Genomic DNA, 22,111 nt, shown 5'->3' with positions numbered 1-22,111 from the left:
AGGACTTCCCACTTAAGAGGTCAAAAGTGGAGACTCATTAGGCAGAGCAGGGGTTTCTTGGCAATGCTGGGCTAATGCTCTCTTTGCAGAGGTGGGAGGTCCCTGTAATGAGAAAATGTCCCTATGATGAGGAAAAGGAGATAAAGGATAAAGATAAAAGTGATTTCTAAGAGGGACTTGGAGCAATGTCCTATCTGCTCTCTTTCTGAAGACGTCCAGAAGTTATAACAAAACCTAGAAAGGCAAATCCTCTGCATTCGCTCTTTGGAGAGAAAGCATGGGCTTTCAGTGTATGGAAAACAGTTTTTGGTGAAATGTATTTCTTTGTTCCCCAGTTATCTTTTTTATTTAGCAACAGGTTAGCTGCAATTCTCCGCACACTGCATGAGGGAAGCACCATGACTTTGCGACAGTAATTAGTAATAAGAGAAAAGATATTTGGTCACTGCCTTACCAGCTTTATACAAACAAATAATCAGTGTGTGGCACTGCCTGTCAAAGTGACCTGCATCTGCCCTGGCCTGCTGCTTGTAGCAATGCCCAGCACTGCCGGCAGAAGCCAGAGCAGACGCTGCTGCAGCTGACATGTTGTTTTTTAGGAGAAGACTCTCCTTTCCTTCCCTGTGGTCAGCACAGCCTCCTGTGGGTCAAGCTGGTGCAGATCATGCAACGACTTTGGAGTAGGTGTCTCCTTACTCGTAATTTAGATAATGTTGACAAAAATCAATTTTGAGGGATGCAATAATTGGGATAGAGGACTATGAAGGGCCAAAGTATCACTTCTGCTGTCCTGTCACCAGCCCTCCCAAGGGCTCTGCAATGCATGGATCTGCTTTTACCTGCCCCACCACTGCTCTTTGGTCACAGCTGTCAAGAGGGACGCCAGCATGTGCACCTAGGCCAGGAGACCCAATTCACCTGCCCAAAGCATGGGCAGAGTAACTGCTTTGAGAAGACACAAGGGGAAGCTACCACTCCCTGCCCCTTAGACAGAAAAAAGCTCCAAGCACTCTGTAGTGCCTTCTCAGAGACCCCTTCCTTCCACACCCACGTGAAAGTACAGTACCGGGGACACACACACACACTACAAACATCATGATAATGCCATTTCACCATTTGTAGCACCTCTGCAGGCTTGTTTCTCTCATTTTGGCCTTGTTTTTGTTGCTTTGGCAACAATAGCAAGATACATGCTGTGTAGCTAGAAAAATCTTCCATTGCAAACAAGACACCAATGCATGTTTGCTCCGCAGGGCCAGTGGCTTCGCTCAGTCAGTGCATTTTACACCTTCTAGATGAAAAACAGGTACTTCTTTCTTTTCTGCTGGACACAGGGCGAACTCTCTCTTTCACCCGTATCAACCCTGAAAGGCTCCAGTGAAGTCAGAAATGTTACTCTGGATTTATACTGCCAATGGCATCAACAAAATTTGCCAGACAGCCAGATTACAAAGACTTGCATTGTAAGGATAAAGACTGCTCCCATAAAATCCTCGACATGTAAATTGGGCTATAAAGCCAGCAGTAACAAATCAGCAGGACATCCTTTAAGTAACAGCAAGCTCACCAAATCCCAAGTACTTATAGAAGAAGATTTACCTTTGCTGCTGCTTTGTTGTTTTGTGTTTTTTCTTTCTGCAAATCGTTGCCACTGAGTTTAATAGGGCTTACACAATATTGTAAGCATCTCTTAAGTAATGCAATGTTATTTGTGAGCCCACTCGTGCTTGAAAGTTTTTTTTTTTTTTTTTTTTTTTACTAGAGGAGAAATCTTCCATTTTCCATGTGACTCATTCATAATGGAAACCAATAAAACCTCTTTTTGCAAGAAAAGAGAATAAAACTGGGAGACATTTTTATATGGCATGCACAAAATCACTTAGGCACTTTGAGGAGCTGCTTTAAGATTCAGAACAACATTGTTCAGGGTGACCGAGTTTGCCGATGGCAGCCGGTTGAGGGTTCCCCGAACGGGAATGCTTTTTAGCCCAAGTTTTATGTAAACATTTATATTGCACCTTTATATAACTGTAGTAGCTTTTGAGCTCAAGAAAAGTGCTGTTTAATTTGGCATTCATAAATTAAAAGATGAGAGATTTTGCCTGCGGTGGCACAGAAAAGCAAAAGAAGAGAAAAGCAATACGGACTGTTGGTCCACTTACATCGTTTGGAATAGTAAGTTCGTGGGAACTGGTTGGAGTGGTGGCATCCAGTCCTAGTTAGGGACAGAGGGAAAACGTTACGCCAGCGCGTCGCAAAAAGGGCAAGACATGACAAATGATACTTTAAAGAAGGAAACATACAGAGAGAAAAGAGAGGAGTAAAGAAAAGTAGAGAAGTGCTAGCGAAACAGAAAGGAAAGCAAGAGATGCAAAACTCAGCGGGTTGGACTAATTTTAAATAAGCCTTATTTTAATTCACCTTTAACCCACCAAAATAACAAATGCACATGAGGTTCCACAGAGTTATAAAAAAAATTTCTGGAGAAATGAAGGGTTTCACCTAAAAATAGTCTTTGACATTTTTGCTAAAAACATTAATTCAGAAATTAAGGGATGGCTGAAATTTGACCTGTCTACCAGGAGTTCTAAAATACAGAAAATGAAAGTGGAAATCAGACCAAAAATTAATAAAACAAACTATATATATACGTGAAAAGAAAAAAATAATATATTAAAATACAGATGAGGAAAAAAAACTAGGAGAATTTGGAAATTACATGTGGGATTAGTTCCTGAAGAAATGTTGGGAAGGGTAATTTTTCAAGGGGAAAGAACAAAATACTGTAAGCTGCATACATTTGTTTTTAAATTGGGTGGACAAAAGGAAAACGCTTAGGAAAAATGGAATTACTGCTCTAGCACACAGTAACATTACAGAAGCAACACATCTCACAAATACAATCAGGAAAAGATTAAGGAGAGGCATGTTAATGACAAGAATAAGGAAAATATAAAGCTAGGAAAGGCAATTTATTTGTAGATATTTTATCAGATACACCATTTGTAGGAAAAAATACATATTTTGGGTGTAATTTCTCTTTCTCTGCTTTTCTCTTTTTTTCCCTTTTATTATTACTTTGTAGAGACATGCCAAAAATATGCATTTCCAACTATAAAAGATGGAAAAGAAATAATCTAACAAAAAAGTGACTTGCTCACACTTTACTTATTTTACATTCAGCTAAGAATTGTGTACGTTTATTTTACATCGAACATACATAAAGCAGTAAATGATCAAGTTGCTCATAAAGTTTGATGTATGTGATAAAATGTTATTTGCCATACAAAACATGTACCAGTATATAAGCACTTTTGTCATATAATTCTTGCATGCCAAGCTCAGATGTACTGAATAACAGTAAAATGATTTATTGCAGGGTTATATGGCTTGAGTTCTGTTTTTTAACAGACAAGTCAGCTTTAGTTGACATCCTTTAATAAGTATGGATCAACTCTGGCAGTTCTTAAGTGAACGAAATTTCTGCTGCATTATGTGAGATATCTATTCAAGCAGGAAGAGTGAGATTTGTCCAGCAGTGATGACTACAGATGCTGTTAAGGCATTTGGCTCTGCAAGGAATTCCAGTTCTGGCATGCAGTAATTTTTTTTAATCAGTATTTCCATACTGCAGGACCATATGGTTTCCTTATATCTACTTCTTTCTGAAATACATTACTGAACTGGGAGTTTGAGAAGACATTGCCTAAGTAGTTTGCCGTAAGTAGCTCGCTCAATACCAACTGGTACATACTGTATAGTGCATAATAACTTGACAAGGACTGAAGAAAAGAAACTCAGAGCTTTTTGCCAATGGCACAGATTAAGTGGTTTTGATGAAATAAATGGCACAAACAAAGCAAGACATTTTAGTAATGACGAAAGGAACGGCAACAAGAGGCATGGGGGGGGCGAGAACAGAGATTAATGTGTGAAAACAAAAGGATCGCTGGTCATTGCGCACATTTATTATTAAAATGATGTAATGACCGTGGGAAACAAAGCTGTTAAGAAGAAGGACATCCCCAGGGGGTCACGGGTACGTACCAGGGAAACCAGGGGTGGTCTGCCCAAGGGGAGTAAAGGGGGGATGCTGCATAGCCAACTGGTGAAGCTTGGTCAACTGCAGGGCAGGATGGGAAATTAGAACTAACCAATCAAATGGAATTATTTCAGAGCAGAGAAACCATCTTACATGTTCTAAAACTGGATTAATTAAAATTATATTAAAAAAAAAAGGTTTAATCATTCATTCTAGTCTACCATAGAGAAAAAAGAAACTGGTTATAAATGACATCTCTACTGTTATTACATGTAATAGCTACTGTTAATATTAACTAATTATCTGTAGAATGACATATTAAAAGAACTCAAATATATCACATGCAAAAAAGACCAAGATAACTGGCATTTGTTCCTGGGCCATTGTACTTTCTCGCAATTACTATGTGAAATAAGAGATTCAGCCCAACTAACATTGAGCTGAACAGTATGTCGTTATGGAAAGGCGTCCTTAGGCCATAGCTATATAGGCCATAGCTGTAGAAAGCAAATGTTGCCCAGAACAAATAAGAGGGAATAGAAAGAAAAAGGGGATAATTTACATGCGCTGGACTCACGTCTGGATGCGGGATGGCATACTGGCCCTGAATCGTAAACGCCTGCGAATAACAAGCAAAGGGAGACACGGATCAGGCAGCTTGGCCAACAGCGTTCCCCTTTCCAACGGGCTACAGAAAAGCCTCCCGCTAGTTCCTCAGCTAGCGCCACTCTTTTTTTTTTCTTTTTGAATGCAGAGAGGGGCTTAATTCTCTTGTGCTGCTTGACATCACTGGCCTGACACAAGAGAGGCTCTGCACCTCTTTCCCATCCATCCCGCAGCGAGATGTGCTGAGGAGAGCTGCAGAGGAACAAGATGGGGACCCCCAATGTGGCCAGGTCTTACGTTGCACAAAAAGCCAAATATCCACCCCAAATCCAGCTCTGTGCACCTTAAGAGCAGTGCCCAAGGTATGGTTTCCGGCATCATTCCCCGGCAGGGGGCTACTGGCCAGCAGTCCCACTGCCGGGTAGGATGCCATGGCATGCCTGACATGAGCTAGCACAGCCCTCCATCTCTCCTGCCAGCTCTGCTCAATGGCCTACAGAGAAAAACTATTAAAAAAAACCCTACATAAAGTATAATTTGCTATTCTATCCTGTAGAACTTTTCCAAAAGGAATGCATGTCAGAACAAATTTAAAGGACTTGTGCTTAGACAGGCAGGAAAGCAGAAGGACAAATTATAATGTATAAATATTTGTACTGGGAGAATTATAAACAGGCAGAGAGACGATTAGCTTAGTTTGCAAAACACTTATTTGACAAAAGGCCTCTTAGAAAATAATGAATCCTCTGCAAATGATAAAACAATTCATTTAATGGAGTTTGGATATTAAAACCTTTAACAACCCAACTGTTTAACACACATTTTTGCAGGAGAACTTCCTTTCTGGAGAGGAAACATTTTATTTAGTTTTCAAACTAGTTATAAAACAAGGCCACGATTGGCAAACATCATGTACATGATCTTTTTTTTTTGAGGCAGAAGTATGCTCTTGAGCTCAGTGAGATGTTCATGGGCATACATACTCACACTCATTTATGGGGGATGGCTGTTACAAGCAGTCTATAAATGGAAAGAAAAGGCTCCAGTCCAGCAAAACAGATCATCACTGCCATTAGTGGGTCTTAAGCAAGCAAGCAAGCAAAGCATGTGTTTAAGTGCTTTACCAGATGAGGACAAGCTTAAGTGAATGCTTTGCTGAATGGGGGTTTTGTGCCTAGGGTCGAGCACTGGAGCAGCCTCACAGATAATGACGCTTGGAAAAGATGCTAAGTTTGTGAGCAAATACTGGGTCTATAAAACATTAATTTGGTCTCTAGGCCTCTGTGTTGGATCCGGGATGTCCAGTCTGATCCTGGCGTTACTTCAAATCCAGCAGAAGGAATATCTTTTACAGGTTCCTGATCTGTGGTCTGTGAATTGGCAAGAAATCACTGCAAACCAAGCCAAACCAAACCAAACCAACAAACAAAAAAGCCCTCCAGTGACCCTAACAAAGGTTGCCCGCTTCCCTCATCACCTCTCCCCAGCTTTCAGCTGTACAAGAGGAAGAAAGTACAACTGGGAAAATCACTGCAATAATTCAGATGCAGAGTTGACAGTGAAGACTATCAAGGCAGCATAGGAGAGATGAGTCTTAAATTCTTTTTCTTTCCTAGCAGAAAAGGTGCCCTTCACTTCTCATGATCCCAGAAGGTCATTTGATTGTTTCGGGCAGAGAAAACCCATCTTTGGCTGTGTCATCCCTTGGTGGAGGACCTGTGCCCTTCCCATGGGAAAGTGGGACAAGCATGAGCATGGGGCAGTGGCTCCCACGTCTGTGCCACAGCAAGTCACCAAGCGTGTGAGCCATGGCGCTGCTCCAGCGAAGGCAAGGGTGACTCTCCTGCTGACGCACTGGCATTAGTAAGAGTAGGAGTGAGCTGGTCTACAAATCCTCAATTTAAAACATAAAGCCATTATGAGGCATAGAGAAAAGCTGCACCCACTGAGTACCCGTTCCAAAAGCAACATAGCACAGTGGGTAGAAATATTTGGTTTTGTTTCCAGAAGGCAGGAGTGCCTTTCCCCCACCCGCCATACGTTGGATTTTGGTAAGGGGCAGAGCAGAGCTGGGCAGGACAGCATTCAGCCTCCTTTCAGTTTGGTCATGCAATGCGACACCAAAGCAGCCCAAGAGAATTAAAAACAGTGTTTCAAGCAGCAAAACCCCAGCTTGTTTGTTAGGTGAAAACTGGAAGTTGGATTTTGCTAGTGTTATTTAATACGCAAGCATTAAAAAAACCCTAAAACATTTCAAGATAGCCATGGTGTAATTCAAAATGGAAAAATAACTTCTGATACTATAGCAAAAAGGTTGGGCAGACTTAACACTGTTGACAAAGTTTTATTTTCAATATTAATTTCCAGTAAACAAGCAATAAACTTGGCACTCTGACACCCACTAGAGATGCTGTCCATACTTACTCCGAAACCCACCTTAAGCATTTTCTAAACTGCTGAAAAGTCCCTAAGTGAGGAACTAGAGTCAAAGTGGGCAGAAAGAATATGTCTCATGCACTTTCTTGTCTCAACAGGGTAGCATTAAAAAAGTAGAGAATGCCTTTTTGACTGATAAAACTGAAGATGACAAGAATTTAGAGAACTATCAGACCTTTAAATAGGACACTTTCAATTATTTATACAAACTGCTCAGAGCACCCTAGTGAACAGTTTCAGTATTTTTGAGTAACAAGGTATACAGAGACAGTTTTTGAAGACAGTGGCCATTACCACACGGGTAACACGGGCTGTTACTTATATACACACATATGTTTCCTAAAGAGAAGCACTGCATCATAAACTTAATATATCTTTTGAGTATTTTTTTTCTGAGCTTTCCATCATAGACCCATTTCTGGCAAGTTATTTTCAGTTTCAATTCAACTTTGGTCAGCAAAGGAAGAGCAAAGGAGGCAAATTTCTTATTCTGAAGAAACAGTAGGCTCAGGAACAGTATCAGAAACTGATGGCTGCTATATCCACATTATGAAAATACAGACACAGTATATAGTTACAGGATGAAAGATATAACACTGAAGCAAGATCTAAAATAGTAAACACTGAAAGCTCACTCAAAAGGCTTGTTGGAAGCAATGGCGATGATCTATACTGGAGAGGTGCAGGAGCTTTCTTACAAACTGGCAAAGTAAATTCATGTCCCATCTCAGCTGCATGCCATGGGCCCATTTCAGGGCAATATCCAAAGGCAAAGAAGACTTGCCCAGCACGTAGGGCTTGCAACGAGGCTTTAGAAGCTGGGAGAAACCCGATTCATACAGCTTAAGGTGAAGGGGGAACAATTCAGTCTTCACTCTTTAAAAAACAAACAGGAGAGCTTCAGCAGTCTGTGCACTTCATGGCTGGGAAGGTCTGCAGTTGCATTTACGTATTTGCTGCAACCTCAGAAACCCATTCCTGCTTGGTCCTCAGGGACTATAACAACATAGTTATGTGTGTAGGTATTTTTACTGTAAAATGCATTATTTGGTCCTAATAAATACAAAAACTATGAGAGAAGAAGTATGCCTTTCTTCATCAGAGTCATCCTGCTGTTTGACCATCACTTGTACTCTCTGAAAGGATGCCAGAACTACTTACACCACTTTAGAGTGAAAAAGCAACTCTTACCATAATGGATTTGGACACCTATCAATTGACAGGAGAGCAATGTTATGGATTACAGAAGTCAGCTTTAAACCTTGTTAAACTACCAGCCATCACAGTGTTGTCTTGTTCTACTGCTCATTATACGAGGCTGACGAGAGCAACTCTACAGTACTGAAAGAGAAGCAAGGAAAATGCCTGCTCTTCCTGCCAGGTAATACATTGCTGACAACATCTGCTAGGAAATAGCAAAGCTTTTTTCGAGCCCAGCTACAACAAAGTCCTGTCCCATGAGAAAATCTCCAGGATAGTGCCCATGGTATTACTGAAACAATTACTTCCCAGGCTTATTTGGGCCGTGTATTAAATGCTTCCCACCACTGTTTTAAGTTTGTAATGCAGTGTTCTCCTTTTCTGCAGACCATAAACACAGAGAGTAGACGAAGCACATCAATACTATACCAGGCAAAAAAAGAGTAAAAGTTGAAAACTAACAGGCGCTGGCTGAGGTTGGGCCAAGACGGTGTGGTTTCCAGCTGAAGCCAAAATGGTGTCTGCTCTTACCTGGCCACCTGCAAAAATGATAGGTGCAGAGGCAGGTTTGGGACGGTAGGGGATGGTGGCACCTTTGGGTGGGGACTGCAGACAGAAACACAAAGTAGTCAAAATGCAGAATGAGGCAGAGCTCGTATAAAAATCTCTTCTTCCCTCGGTCACCTTCAAATACAACGCATGCAGCTAACCCCGTCCCTGTTCTACCCATCCCTCCGCCACAACTGAGGCCAGCTGTCCTTGCTTTTGTGGGCACATGCCACAATCCTGCCAGCACGACTGACAAAGGCAGCGCTGACACTTATGCTTCATTGCCACAACGGTCTGATGAAACTATAAAGCTTCATTAAGTATTTCAAGGCATTTCAAGAAACAACAAGTTTGAAATTTGTTGATCTTTTGGAAAAAGCAGGCCTATGTTCTCACTCTGTTAATACAGAACACATTCAGTTTATTGAGTTTTCCTATACTGTTACACATCAAGATTCCTCATCAACTCAGTTAAGTCAGATGCTCAATTTCAAGTTAATGGTCTGATCCTGCCTTCCATTTGACTAACTTGGTGAAAATTTTCTCCAGCTTCAGTGGGAGCATAGCTAGGAGCTTTACAGCAAACAGGAGAGGAATTTACTCTCTGGAGTCCAAGGTAGGACTCAAAGAGAAAATACCTGACTAAGGCTGACTCTCTCCTTATAAATAAAGTAAAACAGGCTTCTGAACGATGCCCTTGCCTCAACGCATTAACTGTGATTTAAAAAGATAATAGTAACACTTACATTATTTAAAACCATCAAATTAGTTATTTCATTTCAATAGAAGTGTTTACTGCCAAATTAAACATATACGGCCACTTAGAACATACTCATGTTCTGAATTCTTTTAATGTTTGAAGAAACAAACTATAGTGAAACCGGGGCCTGTTTGAAGAGAGTTGCTTGTGATTTGCCTAACCCTAAAATTAAGTAATTCTCATGTCAGAACTGGTTATATAAGAAAATAATGGCTCTGTCAGCTGAAAAACGTGACCGTGCCTCTGATTTTGAGAAGCGGCTTCTCTCATTTTCTTCAGTAAATAACTATGTCTTATGTGAAAGCCACTTGTACTTTAGACTACACACTATTCACAAAGCTGATGCCTATTATTTTCTCTACTAAACTAAAATTATTTCCCAATATCTGTCTTTCTGTTTTCTTGCCTTCTATAAAGAAATCCTTTCCTCACAGTAGTCCAACAAAAATTGAAGGGTCACTTTTTCCGGGAAAACACTGGGGAATCGATTAGTTTTTTGGCATCTATTTGCATAAGGCTGTATGTCATTTTGACGTGAGGGCTATATGTCACTTGGAGACATGGCAAACTTCTGCACAGCCAATAGCCACACTGCAGTATCTGACACTCCGCTGCTTCTCCTATCTCCCGAGGAAGGAAGAAGGGTGTCAGACATCACAGGGAGACAGCTCTTGATAGGCTTGGTTTAAAAAACAACGACAAAAAGAAATATGGAGAAAATTCCAGCAGAAAACATGATAAAAATGGAGATGCTTCATGTGCTGTGTCAAAAATTATGGTTACTAGGTCAAAACATTTCATTTTGATTTGCTGAGAGTTGGTTCTTTTCAAACTACTATTCAACTTTATCATTATGAGAAGTGTACATATATAAAAGTAAAGGTATTTTCAGTAATCTCAGGATTAAAATGCCCAGATTTTTACATAAATTAATTTATATAACTGAATCTATGAGTTAAAAAAAACAGTCAAAATGAAACTTTCTGGCCTTATGCAATGCTGTGATCCTAATAAAACAAGGAATCCTTACATAGTCTAAATAGCAGTATTCAGAGTTATTTCTGTTTGAAAGAAGAGCTTGTTGTTTTTTGCTCAAATCTACATCAAAAGAAAATGCTTCTCTCAGAATGGACCAGAATTCTGCTCTGCACAAATCAGGTTTTTTGGTTTGGGGGATTTTTTTGACAGCTTCCCAACAGCCCTGGTCTGTGGTTCTTAGAGCTTGCTCAGAGGGGCATGAGATGCTCTAAACTACCAGGCAAGGCACGGCCCACCAGAGCCCCTTGAAATCCTGGACACAGCAAGGGCACGCAGCACCCGTGGGGCTCCCAAGACATGGGAAGCATGGGGGAAAATGATGGTTTTGAACATCTCCCAGACGAGAGCGGAGGCTCTCGGCGATTGCTTACCTCAAGCATGACCACGCAGATTTGCTTCACACACTGGATGATGGCATCAGGAGTGCCCGAGATCGTCACCGCCCGCTCTGTCGAATTTGGCAACATATCGCCTGCCACTTGCACTTGGGCTCCTGTGGACTTCAGCAAAGACAAACCAGAGAGCAAATCACTGTCAGGGAGGTGATGGCGCAGGCTGAAAGCCAGGCATGCACTGCTGGGAATGGAAGCGATGAGGTGGAGTCCCCTTAAACTTGCTCTTTTCTCTGTTAACTGCATGTGCAAATGCACACACAGACACAGTAACTGGACTCTGGCAGAACATGGGTTTGTCTGCTCCAGCCAATTTGCAAACATTTCCATTGTGGGAAGGTTAGTTCCCAATAGCTGTTAAAGCAGCAAACTGCGACTTGAATTTCAGAAGCAATCTTTTAACTCCCTTAGACAACTGCAACACTGATTGGAAAAGGTGGAACTCACTACTTTCTGATAACTAACAAAAATTAGAAAAAAAGAAAAAACATTTGCTCATAACTGAAGAGGGTCTGCTCATCAAACAAGTTGCAACAGCAGATAACTGGTTCCCTAATCCATGATGGCTGACTTCATTTCTCTGGATGAAATCTCAGGCTGCTTCATACTCTGGAATATCTCATGATGGTGCAGGAGCTCTTCTAAATTATAATTACTGTTAATTAAATATATGCACATCATCAGGTTTTAGCTCATTAACGAACCCAAGGAGGTAATGAGCAGTTGTTTTTTTTTTAATTTGATCTTGGCACTCATGTACCTTAATCAAAAAAAAAAAAAAAAACAAAAACAAAAAAAGGAGGCAGATATGAAGGCAAAAATGATCTTTGGCTTTATTTCATAAAAATCCTTAAAGACCTTTCCAATCAATGGAAAAACCATGCATTTCATATTGAGTTAGCATTTTCACATATACAATATAATCTATTCCTGATTGTTATTGTGATACAACACTTGGGGGTTGTTTTCCTCTGTTTTTTAGCTATCATTGATTTTGTGTCAATCACCAAGGGGTTAATTTATTTTTCTGATGGTCACATACAACACATCTTACTCTTCTTTCCAGAGACTGAGTAAAGTACTGATTACATCTTGTATTCGCTGTTGTCTAAGGGCAGAATATTCATTGCTTGTTCTATAACTTTGGAATGCTTTGGAATTTCATGATAATTTGATCAATCTGTTGTCTTTCTTTTCTTCTTTTTTAAAAATAATCTTATTGTGGGAATAGTACAGCAACCATGCATGTTGTTCCTATTTCCCTGACTGAACACAGAAGAGCATCTGCCATGCAACTGGTGCACAGAGCGTTGTGTGATGATGAAAATCAGAAGACACCTTGAGATGGATGCTCTGGTTTTCAGTTGACTGTATCTGTAGTTTAACATACAGTTCTGGGGACTGGTACATCTAGCATAAATTATTCTGCCAAATACTACAATCACTTATGCATTTGCTTTGAAGGCTGATCTTGTTTATTCTTTGACTTTAATCATATGTCAGCAATGAAAAACTGGGTAACATATTGTCCATCGCCTTTATGCTTAAGAAAATGTACAGTGTGAATTCCTGCTATGTTGCCTTTCTCAAAAGACCTCTTTGGCCAAACAATATCCTTCTACTTCCTTGTCAGCTGAGAGAGCATTAGATTGAAGATCTAAAGGTCTCTGGTTCAGGTCTGGGCTTCAGCAAGGGGGGTCCTTGTTGCTGCAACCCTGTCTAACATGCTGTAGCTGACCCTGCTTGAGCAGGGGAGTTGGACTATAGATGATCTCCAGAGGTCCCTTCCAACCCTATGATTCTACTACAAGGGTAGCTAATGGCTTGAAAAACAGCAGCATAACCATTTAAGTAAGTCATTTATTGCCAGTAGGCCAGCAGATTGATCCCCATGGAATTCACAGAGCAACCCATGTCCTAAAAGCGCTCACCCCATGTTTTGCATGAAATTTCCAATTTTTAAGAAAATCTGTAAAATCTGCAGCTAACTGCTCACCAGAGCATAGTTCACACTCCTATGTGGTACTGTTCAACACAGCTAAGCAATCAGCCCGATTTCCACTTCGTGACAAGTCCACAGGGCAGCTAAGAAACCTAGGGGACCAAGGGGAAGCACATCTCATAGCTGAGGTCATCTCTGAGCCCAGGGAGTGCATTTCAACACACTAATATTTTGTTCCATCTAATATAAAGTTCTCCGACAGTTTTTTTGCAACTAAAGAAGAAAAGAGAAAGTGTTTCCTATGACTCTAATGTTTGCATAGAAATACTGTTTTCTTCCTCTCAATGTCATCAGGTGGCTCCTTTCTCCCACATCCCAAAAGCAGGTTTGAAAATAGAGACTACTAGGGACTGTAGCTTGCTGGCTCTTTGATGAAAAATAATACAACAAAATTTGAAGAAAAAAATCTAATTTGTAACTAGCTTTTACTTGCAGGTCTCAGATGGCAGGGCTCCCAATTATTTTTCTATGAGTTTACAAAAGACAGCATGTGTATGTTACCACGCTCTTACTTCCCTGAATGCAAGAGGAGAAAAGACTGTCGGTAAAGATCAAATCCTGAAAGGTTAAACTAAGTTGCCAGAAGGACCTTAGTTAAAAAACTCATGAAATAATTAAATTTGAATTCAAATAAAATAATTTGGAAGAATTTGAAAGCCAGTAGGCTAAAGCACTTAACTGCCCTCTCTGATCACCTCTCCTTTCACTGTTAGCATAAACTGACATTTCATAGCAAAAGCTGGATGTACAATTTTGATCAAACATTTCCCATTAATGTATAACACATCAATTTTTCTTTCTGTAAAAAAATGTTGCTTGGCTTTTTTTTTCCATGTTTGAAACGAAAATTTAAGGTTCAATGGAACACTATCTTTAATCAACATTTTGAAAAAAACTATTTTAAAAAGTAAGTTTCATTTTGGTGAAGGCTGTCAAAAGGAAAATTGATCAGAATGTTAGCTTGATATTCAATATTTTATTCTGTGTTGGGATAAGTATAAATTTAGACGAAATACTGTCACCTTCTAAAGAGTAAAAAACTCTTTTTCTGAAATGTTCTGTTTAGATTTTCCCTGTATTACCTATTTGCCTATATTACGCATGCATCCTATTTTTTTGTTTGACTGATGAAGAACATTAGAGTCTCAGCCTGGCACGTGCTATGTTGACGGAGTTATATATATGACAATTTAAATTGACATAGTATTAGCCAGCCACAAATCTGGATTTTGTGATTAGAAGAAACAGGGTTTGCTGGCATGGTACGTTGAATGGATACGCTAAGACAAAGTCAAGATTAAAAAAAAAAAAAAAAAATCCATATGTCTTTTCCAGGATTGGAATATATGAAGTCAGGTCACTTTTTCCCCCCTCCTTTCACATACCGTCTTTAGCTTGCAGGAAGACACACATGTACAGATGTGCTGGACAGCTGCTTCCGCCATAGCAAGGCTTTTCCCAGGCATTTGTGCTTGGCATGTATTTGCAATACTGCTATCAGCACACTGCTGCGGAACAAGGCAGGGGCTTTGGGCAGCTGCACCGCGGCACAGAGCAGCCCGGTGTCCCCAGCAGCCCTCCCAAGACTTACCTCCCTGATTTCTTTGATTTTGGAGCCTCCTTTTCCTATAAGGGACCCGCACTGACTCGCTGGCACGACGAGTCGCAGTGTTACGGGTGGCTTGCTGGTCACCGTGCTGTTTGTCATCGAAGCATTTATGTCCTGCAACAACAGCATCAGCAAGAGTTGGCCGAGTACCTCCCACGCCTCCAAAGCACTGAGGGGCTCAGGGCAAATGCTTGAGCTACACTTGGGAGTGCAAGGCTAATCAGGGAGCGGGGTTCTGCTACAGGCGAAGCAGCCAACTCTCCGGAGACCCGCTGTGAGCCTGAACCACACGGGGAACCTGCACCCAGGCAGTGCCTCTGCTGGCTGGTGCAGGTCCAAGCAGAGGGAGCAGCGGCAGCCTCTGAGGCAAGGGCAGGAGGAGGACGTGGCATCCTCCGAATGGCATCTCCGTAGCAGACCGAAGCAGGTAGGGAAGCCCCCACATCCTGCTTTGATCCCTTTTCCACTCTCTCAAGTGGAACACTTCCACCAGGTGTCTTCACGTTTTGTGCAACTTCTGACAAAAAGGAGAGGTTAAAAAAGGGAATGATGAAGGATCTGGGAATAATGTGAAGCAAACAAAACTGAATTAATTATTTTGATAAATATTTTGACCCTCCCCTGATTTAACTTCTCTTTTGTGGTGGCTCTACGGGATCTGTAATTCTGCATCATTTCTAAACTCTTGTGCATCACACCTTCATAGCAGAGCCTCCACGGCCAACTGACAGTGCTAACAGACTTAATCCTTCTAAAGTCTTCATTACAAAGGAAAAGGTAATGCTTATCTTCCCACTGAACAACAGGTGCACTGAAGAACAAAAATAGGAAGAAAAGAGGCACAAACTGCATAGCACCTTGCTAGCAACCCCAAGAACCTCACAGTGGTTTGCTAACACTGACGGAACTGACAAGGAGCTCTTCTTTCACCCGTGGGGTGGAACGGAGCAGCTATTCAGAAGTTCACGGAAATGCTGCCCAAGAGACTATGAAAGAAGTGACAGAAGACGGCACATTTAAATACGCATTCAGTTCATTTAAAATGCAATGAAAATGACAGCAACCAGAACAAATGTGCTTCCCTACAGTCTCACCTATCAAGAGGTGCCGCGTCTACCAAAAAAAGTGCCTGTGTGTGAGGTCAGGACCCCAATGGAAAAAAAAAACCCAAATTTTCAGCAGGAAAATGCAACCCTGTTGTATCACGTTTGTGCCAGGCAGTGGCACACTATCCTCCAGAGTAGGTAAGTAACCAACTTCCAAGCCACATAGCAGAACTCCAGCAATCTCTCCCAGGTCCATGTCACAACTGATCTGTCCTCAAAGCATTAACTGCACTTGGTGCCTTCAAAAGCACTTCACAAACATTAGTTCATTGAAAGCTGTAATTCTTTTCATTTTCTCCTCATTTAAAGGGAGTGAGAGCTAAATATGTAAGCCCATAAAGGAGTCAGACCAGGTTAAAAATGCACAAAATAAACAAAAAAAAAAAATCCCCTCCAGAATTGCAGGCTCCCAAGCAGAGCTGGCCAGAAATTTTCTCATAGAACGTTCTTCTTTCCAACTGGGAGATCCCCCTTTCTTTATACTAACTCTCTACAGCCCCACATCCACATCTGAATGCTTTGACAGATACTAGATTTGGACCTTGCAGAGCTTTAAAGCTGCTGGCTTTCCCAGGCTGCTCCTCAGCCAGGATGGGCTCCTAGGTTGCTGGGAGGTGCTGTGAGAGCCTGTCTCAGGCATGAAGCTTTGCAGCAGCCCGAGTTTCTGGCATCCTCGGCTCCGGGGCGGGAAAGGTGACCCAGAGTCACAGTGCTTAAGTTCCGAGATCTGCTGACCCACTTGGCGAAGACATTTTGCAATTTTTTCTTTATTGGTTTCTAAATGAAATGTTAAACCTGTCAATTTCCACAGCAAGCATAATGGAGCTGTGGGGTGGCTCCTTGGTTGGTACCTGATCATCACACCATTTACAGCATTGCTGCAGTAGCAATTTAGTACTTGATATAACGGCATCATTTCAGCTACTTTTATCACCTTTCCCCTCCCCCATCTTCTACAGCCGAGCAAATTCTTCATAAATGCTTGCAAATGGCTATGGATTCTACTACAATTTTGCAATTTAGCTGGAGGAGGGCTGACTACCAGCTCTGCCTGCTAATTATTCCAGGACTCAACTAACATGCATTTTTGCAGTGGACGATGTAGACTTATTTTATATATTAGGTAGACTTATACAGAGAGCTGGCCCACTCACCAGTGAACTTACAGCTGCATTCCTTGGGTCTCAGTCCCTAGCCTGGAAACCACTGCTCTGCAGTGTCTTCTCCTGCAATTCCAAGGACCCAGCTGGGTTAATGGCATGTTTTCATCTCTCTCTTTTTCCTCTGGAGTGAACACTTTAATTGCTTATGTGATTATCTACTTAGTGCCTAAGTTCATCATTAGGCTGCCAGAAAATTGAGTTTCATTTGGAAAGGTTGTCAAAATGGAGTGATATGAGTATGCAAGAGTTGCACAGCAAACTCCTTCGGATCTCTCTTTCTTCTGTAAGACTGCATTTTGAGAATTTTGCTAATATTATAAAAGCATTACAGGGCTCCCATCTCTCCCTATACTTGCTTAACCCTAGCTATACAGCTGTATGGTTGAAATTAAGAGTTCAAGGAGTTCATGTAATAAGTAAAGTACTTACTATAGTACATCACAGTTTAAAAAAAGCCCTGCATCTTGCTATGTCTGAAGAAGTATGCAGAATCTAGTGATGACAGCTAGTGCAAAGGGCAGAAATGCTGTAATTTATAAATTATTCTGACTGTGCATGCTGATAGACTGAGGCTGTGGGCATTGAGAAAAGGATACTGTGCAGACTACACGGATACTAGCTGGTAACTACTTTGGCCTGGTTTCAGCTCTACTGATAAGCTACAAGAGCTGTTGTCCAACCACAAAAGGGCTGAAAAAGTGCTGGTGTGTAAAAGGGAAGGACATGTGTTAACCTTCCACAGGCATGGATAAGTAGAGCCAGCTATTCATGTGATGGTTCAAAAGCAGACTAAGACTTGACTGCCTACCTTCTAAGGTCGTTTGCCTCCTGCTAGTTAGTAGAGTGACACAGAGCACAAACTCTTGGGAAAAAGGACATGCTCTTTGGGGACATACACAACAAATAGAGAAAATCCTTCCTCCTTTTTTTTTTTTTTTTTCCATAAAGGATACATAAATATATCTTAACTCACACAGTTCAGATTTTCAATGTAGGCGGGTCCACTTGTATTTTAACAGTGTAACTGTTTAAAATAATTCAGATAGCAGCACTTGGGCACCAACATAACCAGCTAACACAGATGTAGCATTAAGTTCACTCTAGTTAGTTGGGTGTTAGCTGAGCTGTTCATCTCACAGGACTTTACAGATGTAGTGTTAAATCTACTCTAGTTAGCTGAGCGTTAGCTGAACTGTTCATCTCACAGGACTTTTTTGGCTAATAAAAGGCCACGAAATGGAAAGACCCTAATGAATATGTTTGGCACTTTATCATCCAATAACCGAGTGAGACATCTGAGGGCTCAGGGTGCAGATACGCATGATCATCACACGCTCTTTGAAGCTACTTTTATCAAGATGAATTATCAGGCAGGTCTCTTTCTACAAACTAAAGATGACTTGAAGCCAGGATAGCTCCTGGGATGTATCTCAGTTTTCCTTCTTCCATAAAGGATGAAGGGTTCCCCCTAGTCTTGAAAGCAAGGTCAGAGCATGTGAGAAGAAACTAGAAGGGAGATAGTGTTTATTACATGCTAACGCTGCTATAATTGTTTGATAATGACTGCTGAACATTTCTTGAATAGTTATATTATTACCAAAACTGTTAATGATAATTAATGTTATGTTAGTTAATTAACATTAAATTCACCTCAGTGAGAATAGAAGGTCACAGGGTTTGTCCTACATTTGCTGCAAAAGTTAAATTTCAGATCTGGCTATTAATATTATTTAGATTTCTTAGAATGAGTGAAAATAATGTTTTGTAAGAAAAATTATGTTCTCTTTGGGATTTTCTATTTTTTTAATGCCTGAAAAAATCTCCAACAAAGATATGAATGACAAGTAACATCCAGTAGTTGGATCATTTGTAATTTCTGAAACAGGACTTTATTTTGCCTCCATAGTGTTACAGTTATCTGATTTTATCAACAGGAATAACTAAAAACCCCAATTGATTATATGATACCGCACCGTTTACCTCATTTTTTTAAATATAAACCAGTAGCCAATTATATTAAAATTAAATACAGATACTTCAGTATACCTAACAGTACTAGATCTGCAGCAAGTGCTAATATGCTTTTGCGAGGTTTCCACATTATGATTCCAGATTGTTCTCTAAAACCTCGGAGGATAAATACGGGTAAAATCCACTCAGAGGCTTGAAATCCAGATTTCTTTGCCTCTTGCTAGCTACAGCATATTCACAGGTAACTTGGTCCTGAGAGGGGTAGAGGGAGGCCTTGAGGTCTGGGGGCCCAGGGATTCTGATTCGGTGCCGTATGCAATGTCTTTGAGAGATGCAGCATTATTTTTATTGCGTTTTGATGGGAACTGGCAGGGATTTTCTCCGTTAAAGATTCTCTCAGCATTTTTCAGGATACGGGCCTAAACAGAGCATATTCCTCACAGAGATTATTGTCAGTGCTTCACGCTTCTCTTTGAATACAGGAATTGTGCTGACAGGTTAAGGCACAGTCTGAATGCAGCAGCCACGTACATCAAAATGGAAGAGGAAAAGCAAGCAGAATTTAATTGCCTGTACAAGACTTGGGCAAAAATACCTCAGTTCCTGGGAAAGCGCTCACTACTCTATCCTGAATAGCACACAAACCTTTAGAATAAACCTTCAAGCAAAAATGATTTTATTGACAACAGATCTCCAACCTCCTTCTTTCTCTCATAACAAAGATTTGTTCTTTTGTAATTTTTTTTTTTTTTTTTTTTTTTAGATAAGAGTAACATTGTCAACTACTCTCTTCAGGTCTCCATGGATTAGAGGGTAGGGTGCCATATATGGAACTGTCTCTTGAGCTAGAGGGAACAGGGTGGTATAAGGTAGGTAAGGAATAAAGTTGAGGAGGATGTAGTAGCAGCTGGTTTTAAATCTGGGTTGGAGAGAATTACTTACGTAGTTCTGTAAGATTCAAGCTCAAGGTCAATATTATTTCATTAACAGCTGATTAGGAAAAAAAAAACTTAGTGTGCATATAAAATGTTCTGTGCCACAAAATCGTGGGATTTCATTAGTAAGTTGAAAGACTGGAATATTATACAGGAGGATCTGCATAACCATGAAGGACTGGAAAAATATAAATAGGATAAACATTTGCAGTACTAAAAAAAAAAAGGCGGGGGGTAATTTATCTGGGACTACTAAGAAAGCCTGCCAAGACCTAGGGGTTCCTCTTGAAAATACCCGTGGGAGAGCCAGTGATTCCCACTAATCCCAGAATGGTTGTGTGCAAAACGTTCCATCACTCTCAGATGAGATATTCCCAGCAGCAACAGGTATATGTTAGCACAATAGCCAAGATGTGGAATTGTTAGTGCCACTAAATAAGCCCTTGTGGAATTTCCTTTGCAACCTGTCCACAATTAACATACACACTTAAACTCAGACTGGGAAAAAGTAGGAGGGGATGATCAGAGTGACAAGAGAGGTGGCGAATGCATCTTATGAAGACTGAGCTTGGCCCATCCACGTAGGCTGGCAAAGGCAAGGGTGTGAAGGCATAAAGCTGTTTTCTAGAAATACGGCTAGGAGGAAAATCCTTGGGGATGGAAAGAACTTCTTAAACTAATGGCCAGTACTTGCACAGGAACAAAACTGTATAAATTGCTCATGAATGAATTCAGGTGAGGAGTGAAAAGAAGATGTTTAATTATTGGTGAAGTGAGGTTCTGCATCCAATAACAGAAACTAGAAAAAAAATCTAACTAGTTTTGATTATGCTATGAAAGTAATTGCATGACATGCTGCTTATACTAGAAGATGACTGCATCTGATGACCCACAGGCTCTTTTCTAGTCCTTTTACTCTAAATGTGAATAATCACCATAGGTAACTAAAGGCATAGGGTAACATTTCCGATCATTGTCAGCATCTCCAAATGCTATGGGGAAGCATGGAGATTAACCTCACTGAGTGAGAGAAAAAAAGCACTCGTAAGAAAGGGATTCAAATCCTTGTAATTTAGTCACCAAGGTGGAGAGACAGCCTCTTTCACCTGCTGTGGGTGACTCAATCCATGTATTTGCAGGTTCTCCTCTGCAAGCATCTCTGCCTTACCATGGAATACAGAAGAGACACCTACACTGGACACCTGGCTTTCAAAAGTAAAGAGAATTAAATCCTCTCCTAAGAGACTAGAGTGTTCATGTAGCCTGCTGCTTTTTCTTTAGGGGCTTCCATTAAAGTAGTGACCATGTCCAGTCATAGGTGGTCCATGAAACCTGAGGAAATCACAGCACTTTAAATATGTACATGCCCAGAATGGTAATTCTACAATAAATTGAGCACTCTCTTGCCTCACTCTTAGTAACTTTATTTTAATTAATTTTAAAAGCCAAGATTTAAATATGGTAATTGGTAATTATGTATTTTGTTTTTAAAATAAAAATTTTCTAGTTGAATGAATTATGTATTCATTTTGACATATATAAGATTTGCATCAATACCAAATTGAATCGTATAAAAACAGAGGTAGAAGTTATGCAATTATTCTTTTCAAATCAAATCCACAATGGGACTAGAAATTTTCCAAGACATTTTTCCTACCATTAGTGCACATTACTAGAAGCAATTGCTTTTCCCTGAAGCCTCCAAAGAGCAAAAGAAACGATCAAACAGCTTGTAAATTGACCCATTATTTTTCTTCAATGTTACTGCCAAGAGCATTTATAAAAATACAACCACTTTCATTGCCATTAAATAGAACATTAAACAAATCATATTTAACATTAAAGCAAACATGAGAAAATTCAAAGTGTTTGTATTTCAACTTGAAGAGAGAAAAAATGTATTTTATTTGCTTACCTCTTCAAATTTTAGTGCAATCATAGAAAAAGCTTTAAAAATGGCATCTGTTGGGCCTGTTATTGTCACAATTCTTTCTGGACAGGAGCCTTCTGAAATATTGATTCGAGCACCACTCTGTCAAAAAGAAAAAATATTTTTCACATGTATACCTCCTGGGGAGCAAAGTAAGGAGGATCAGGGATATAGTTTGGGAAGGAAATCTTGAGGCATCTAATCTATCCCCTACAGTTGCAGCCCCCTACATTATACAATTTCAGCATAAACTGATCATGCACCAAAAAAATCATCTGGCTGTGGGAAGCCAGACTCTGTCTAGGTAAATACTTATTCACACTATGCTGATTGTACTTCTGTAATTCAAAGTTACAAATAATTACATGAACA

General features: G+C 40.5%; 1 protein-coding gene across 11 annotated transcripts in view; it reads right to left on the bottom strand.

Moving 5' to 3' along the window:
- The window catches only part of LOC134137112 (poly(rC)-binding protein 3-like), a 147,042-nt gene that overhangs the window by 26,229 nt on the left and 98,702 nt on the right, over positions 1-22,111 (bottom strand). For 6 of the 11 annotated variants that reach the window (XM_062569658.1, XM_062569663.1, XM_062569659.1 and 3 more), the window contains exons 6-13: positions 21,725-21,841; positions 14,617-14,748; positions 14,411-14,533; positions 11,003-11,131; positions 8,747-8,890; positions 4,605-4,661; positions 4,048-4,123; positions 2,163-2,215 (exon numbers count right to left, since the gene is read on the bottom strand). In XM_062569658.1, coding sequence (XP_062425642.1) covers positions 2,163-2,215; positions 4,048-4,123; positions 4,605-4,661; positions 8,747-8,890; positions 11,003-11,131; positions 14,411-14,533; positions 14,617-14,748; positions 21,725-21,841 — 831 coding nt within the window. The remainder of the gene's footprint in view (positions 1-2,162; positions 2,216-4,047; positions 4,124-4,604; positions 4,662-8,746; positions 8,891-11,002; positions 11,132-14,410; positions 14,534-14,616; positions 14,749-21,724; positions 21,842-22,111) is intronic. The other 5 variants (XM_062569664.1, XM_062569665.1, XM_062569666.1 and 2 more) reach the window with 3 other exon arrangements.

This window comes from Rhea pennata, chromosome 2 (assembly GCF_028389875.1).
Source record: "Rhea pennata isolate bPtePen1 chromosome 2, bPtePen1.pri, whole genome shotgun sequence".
Classification (NCBI taxonomy): domain Eukaryota; kingdom Metazoa; phylum Chordata; class Aves; order Rheiformes; family Rheidae; genus Rhea; species Rhea pennata.
Note: the sequence above shows the minus strand (reverse complement) of the source record. Positions and strands in the feature narration are given on the sequence as shown.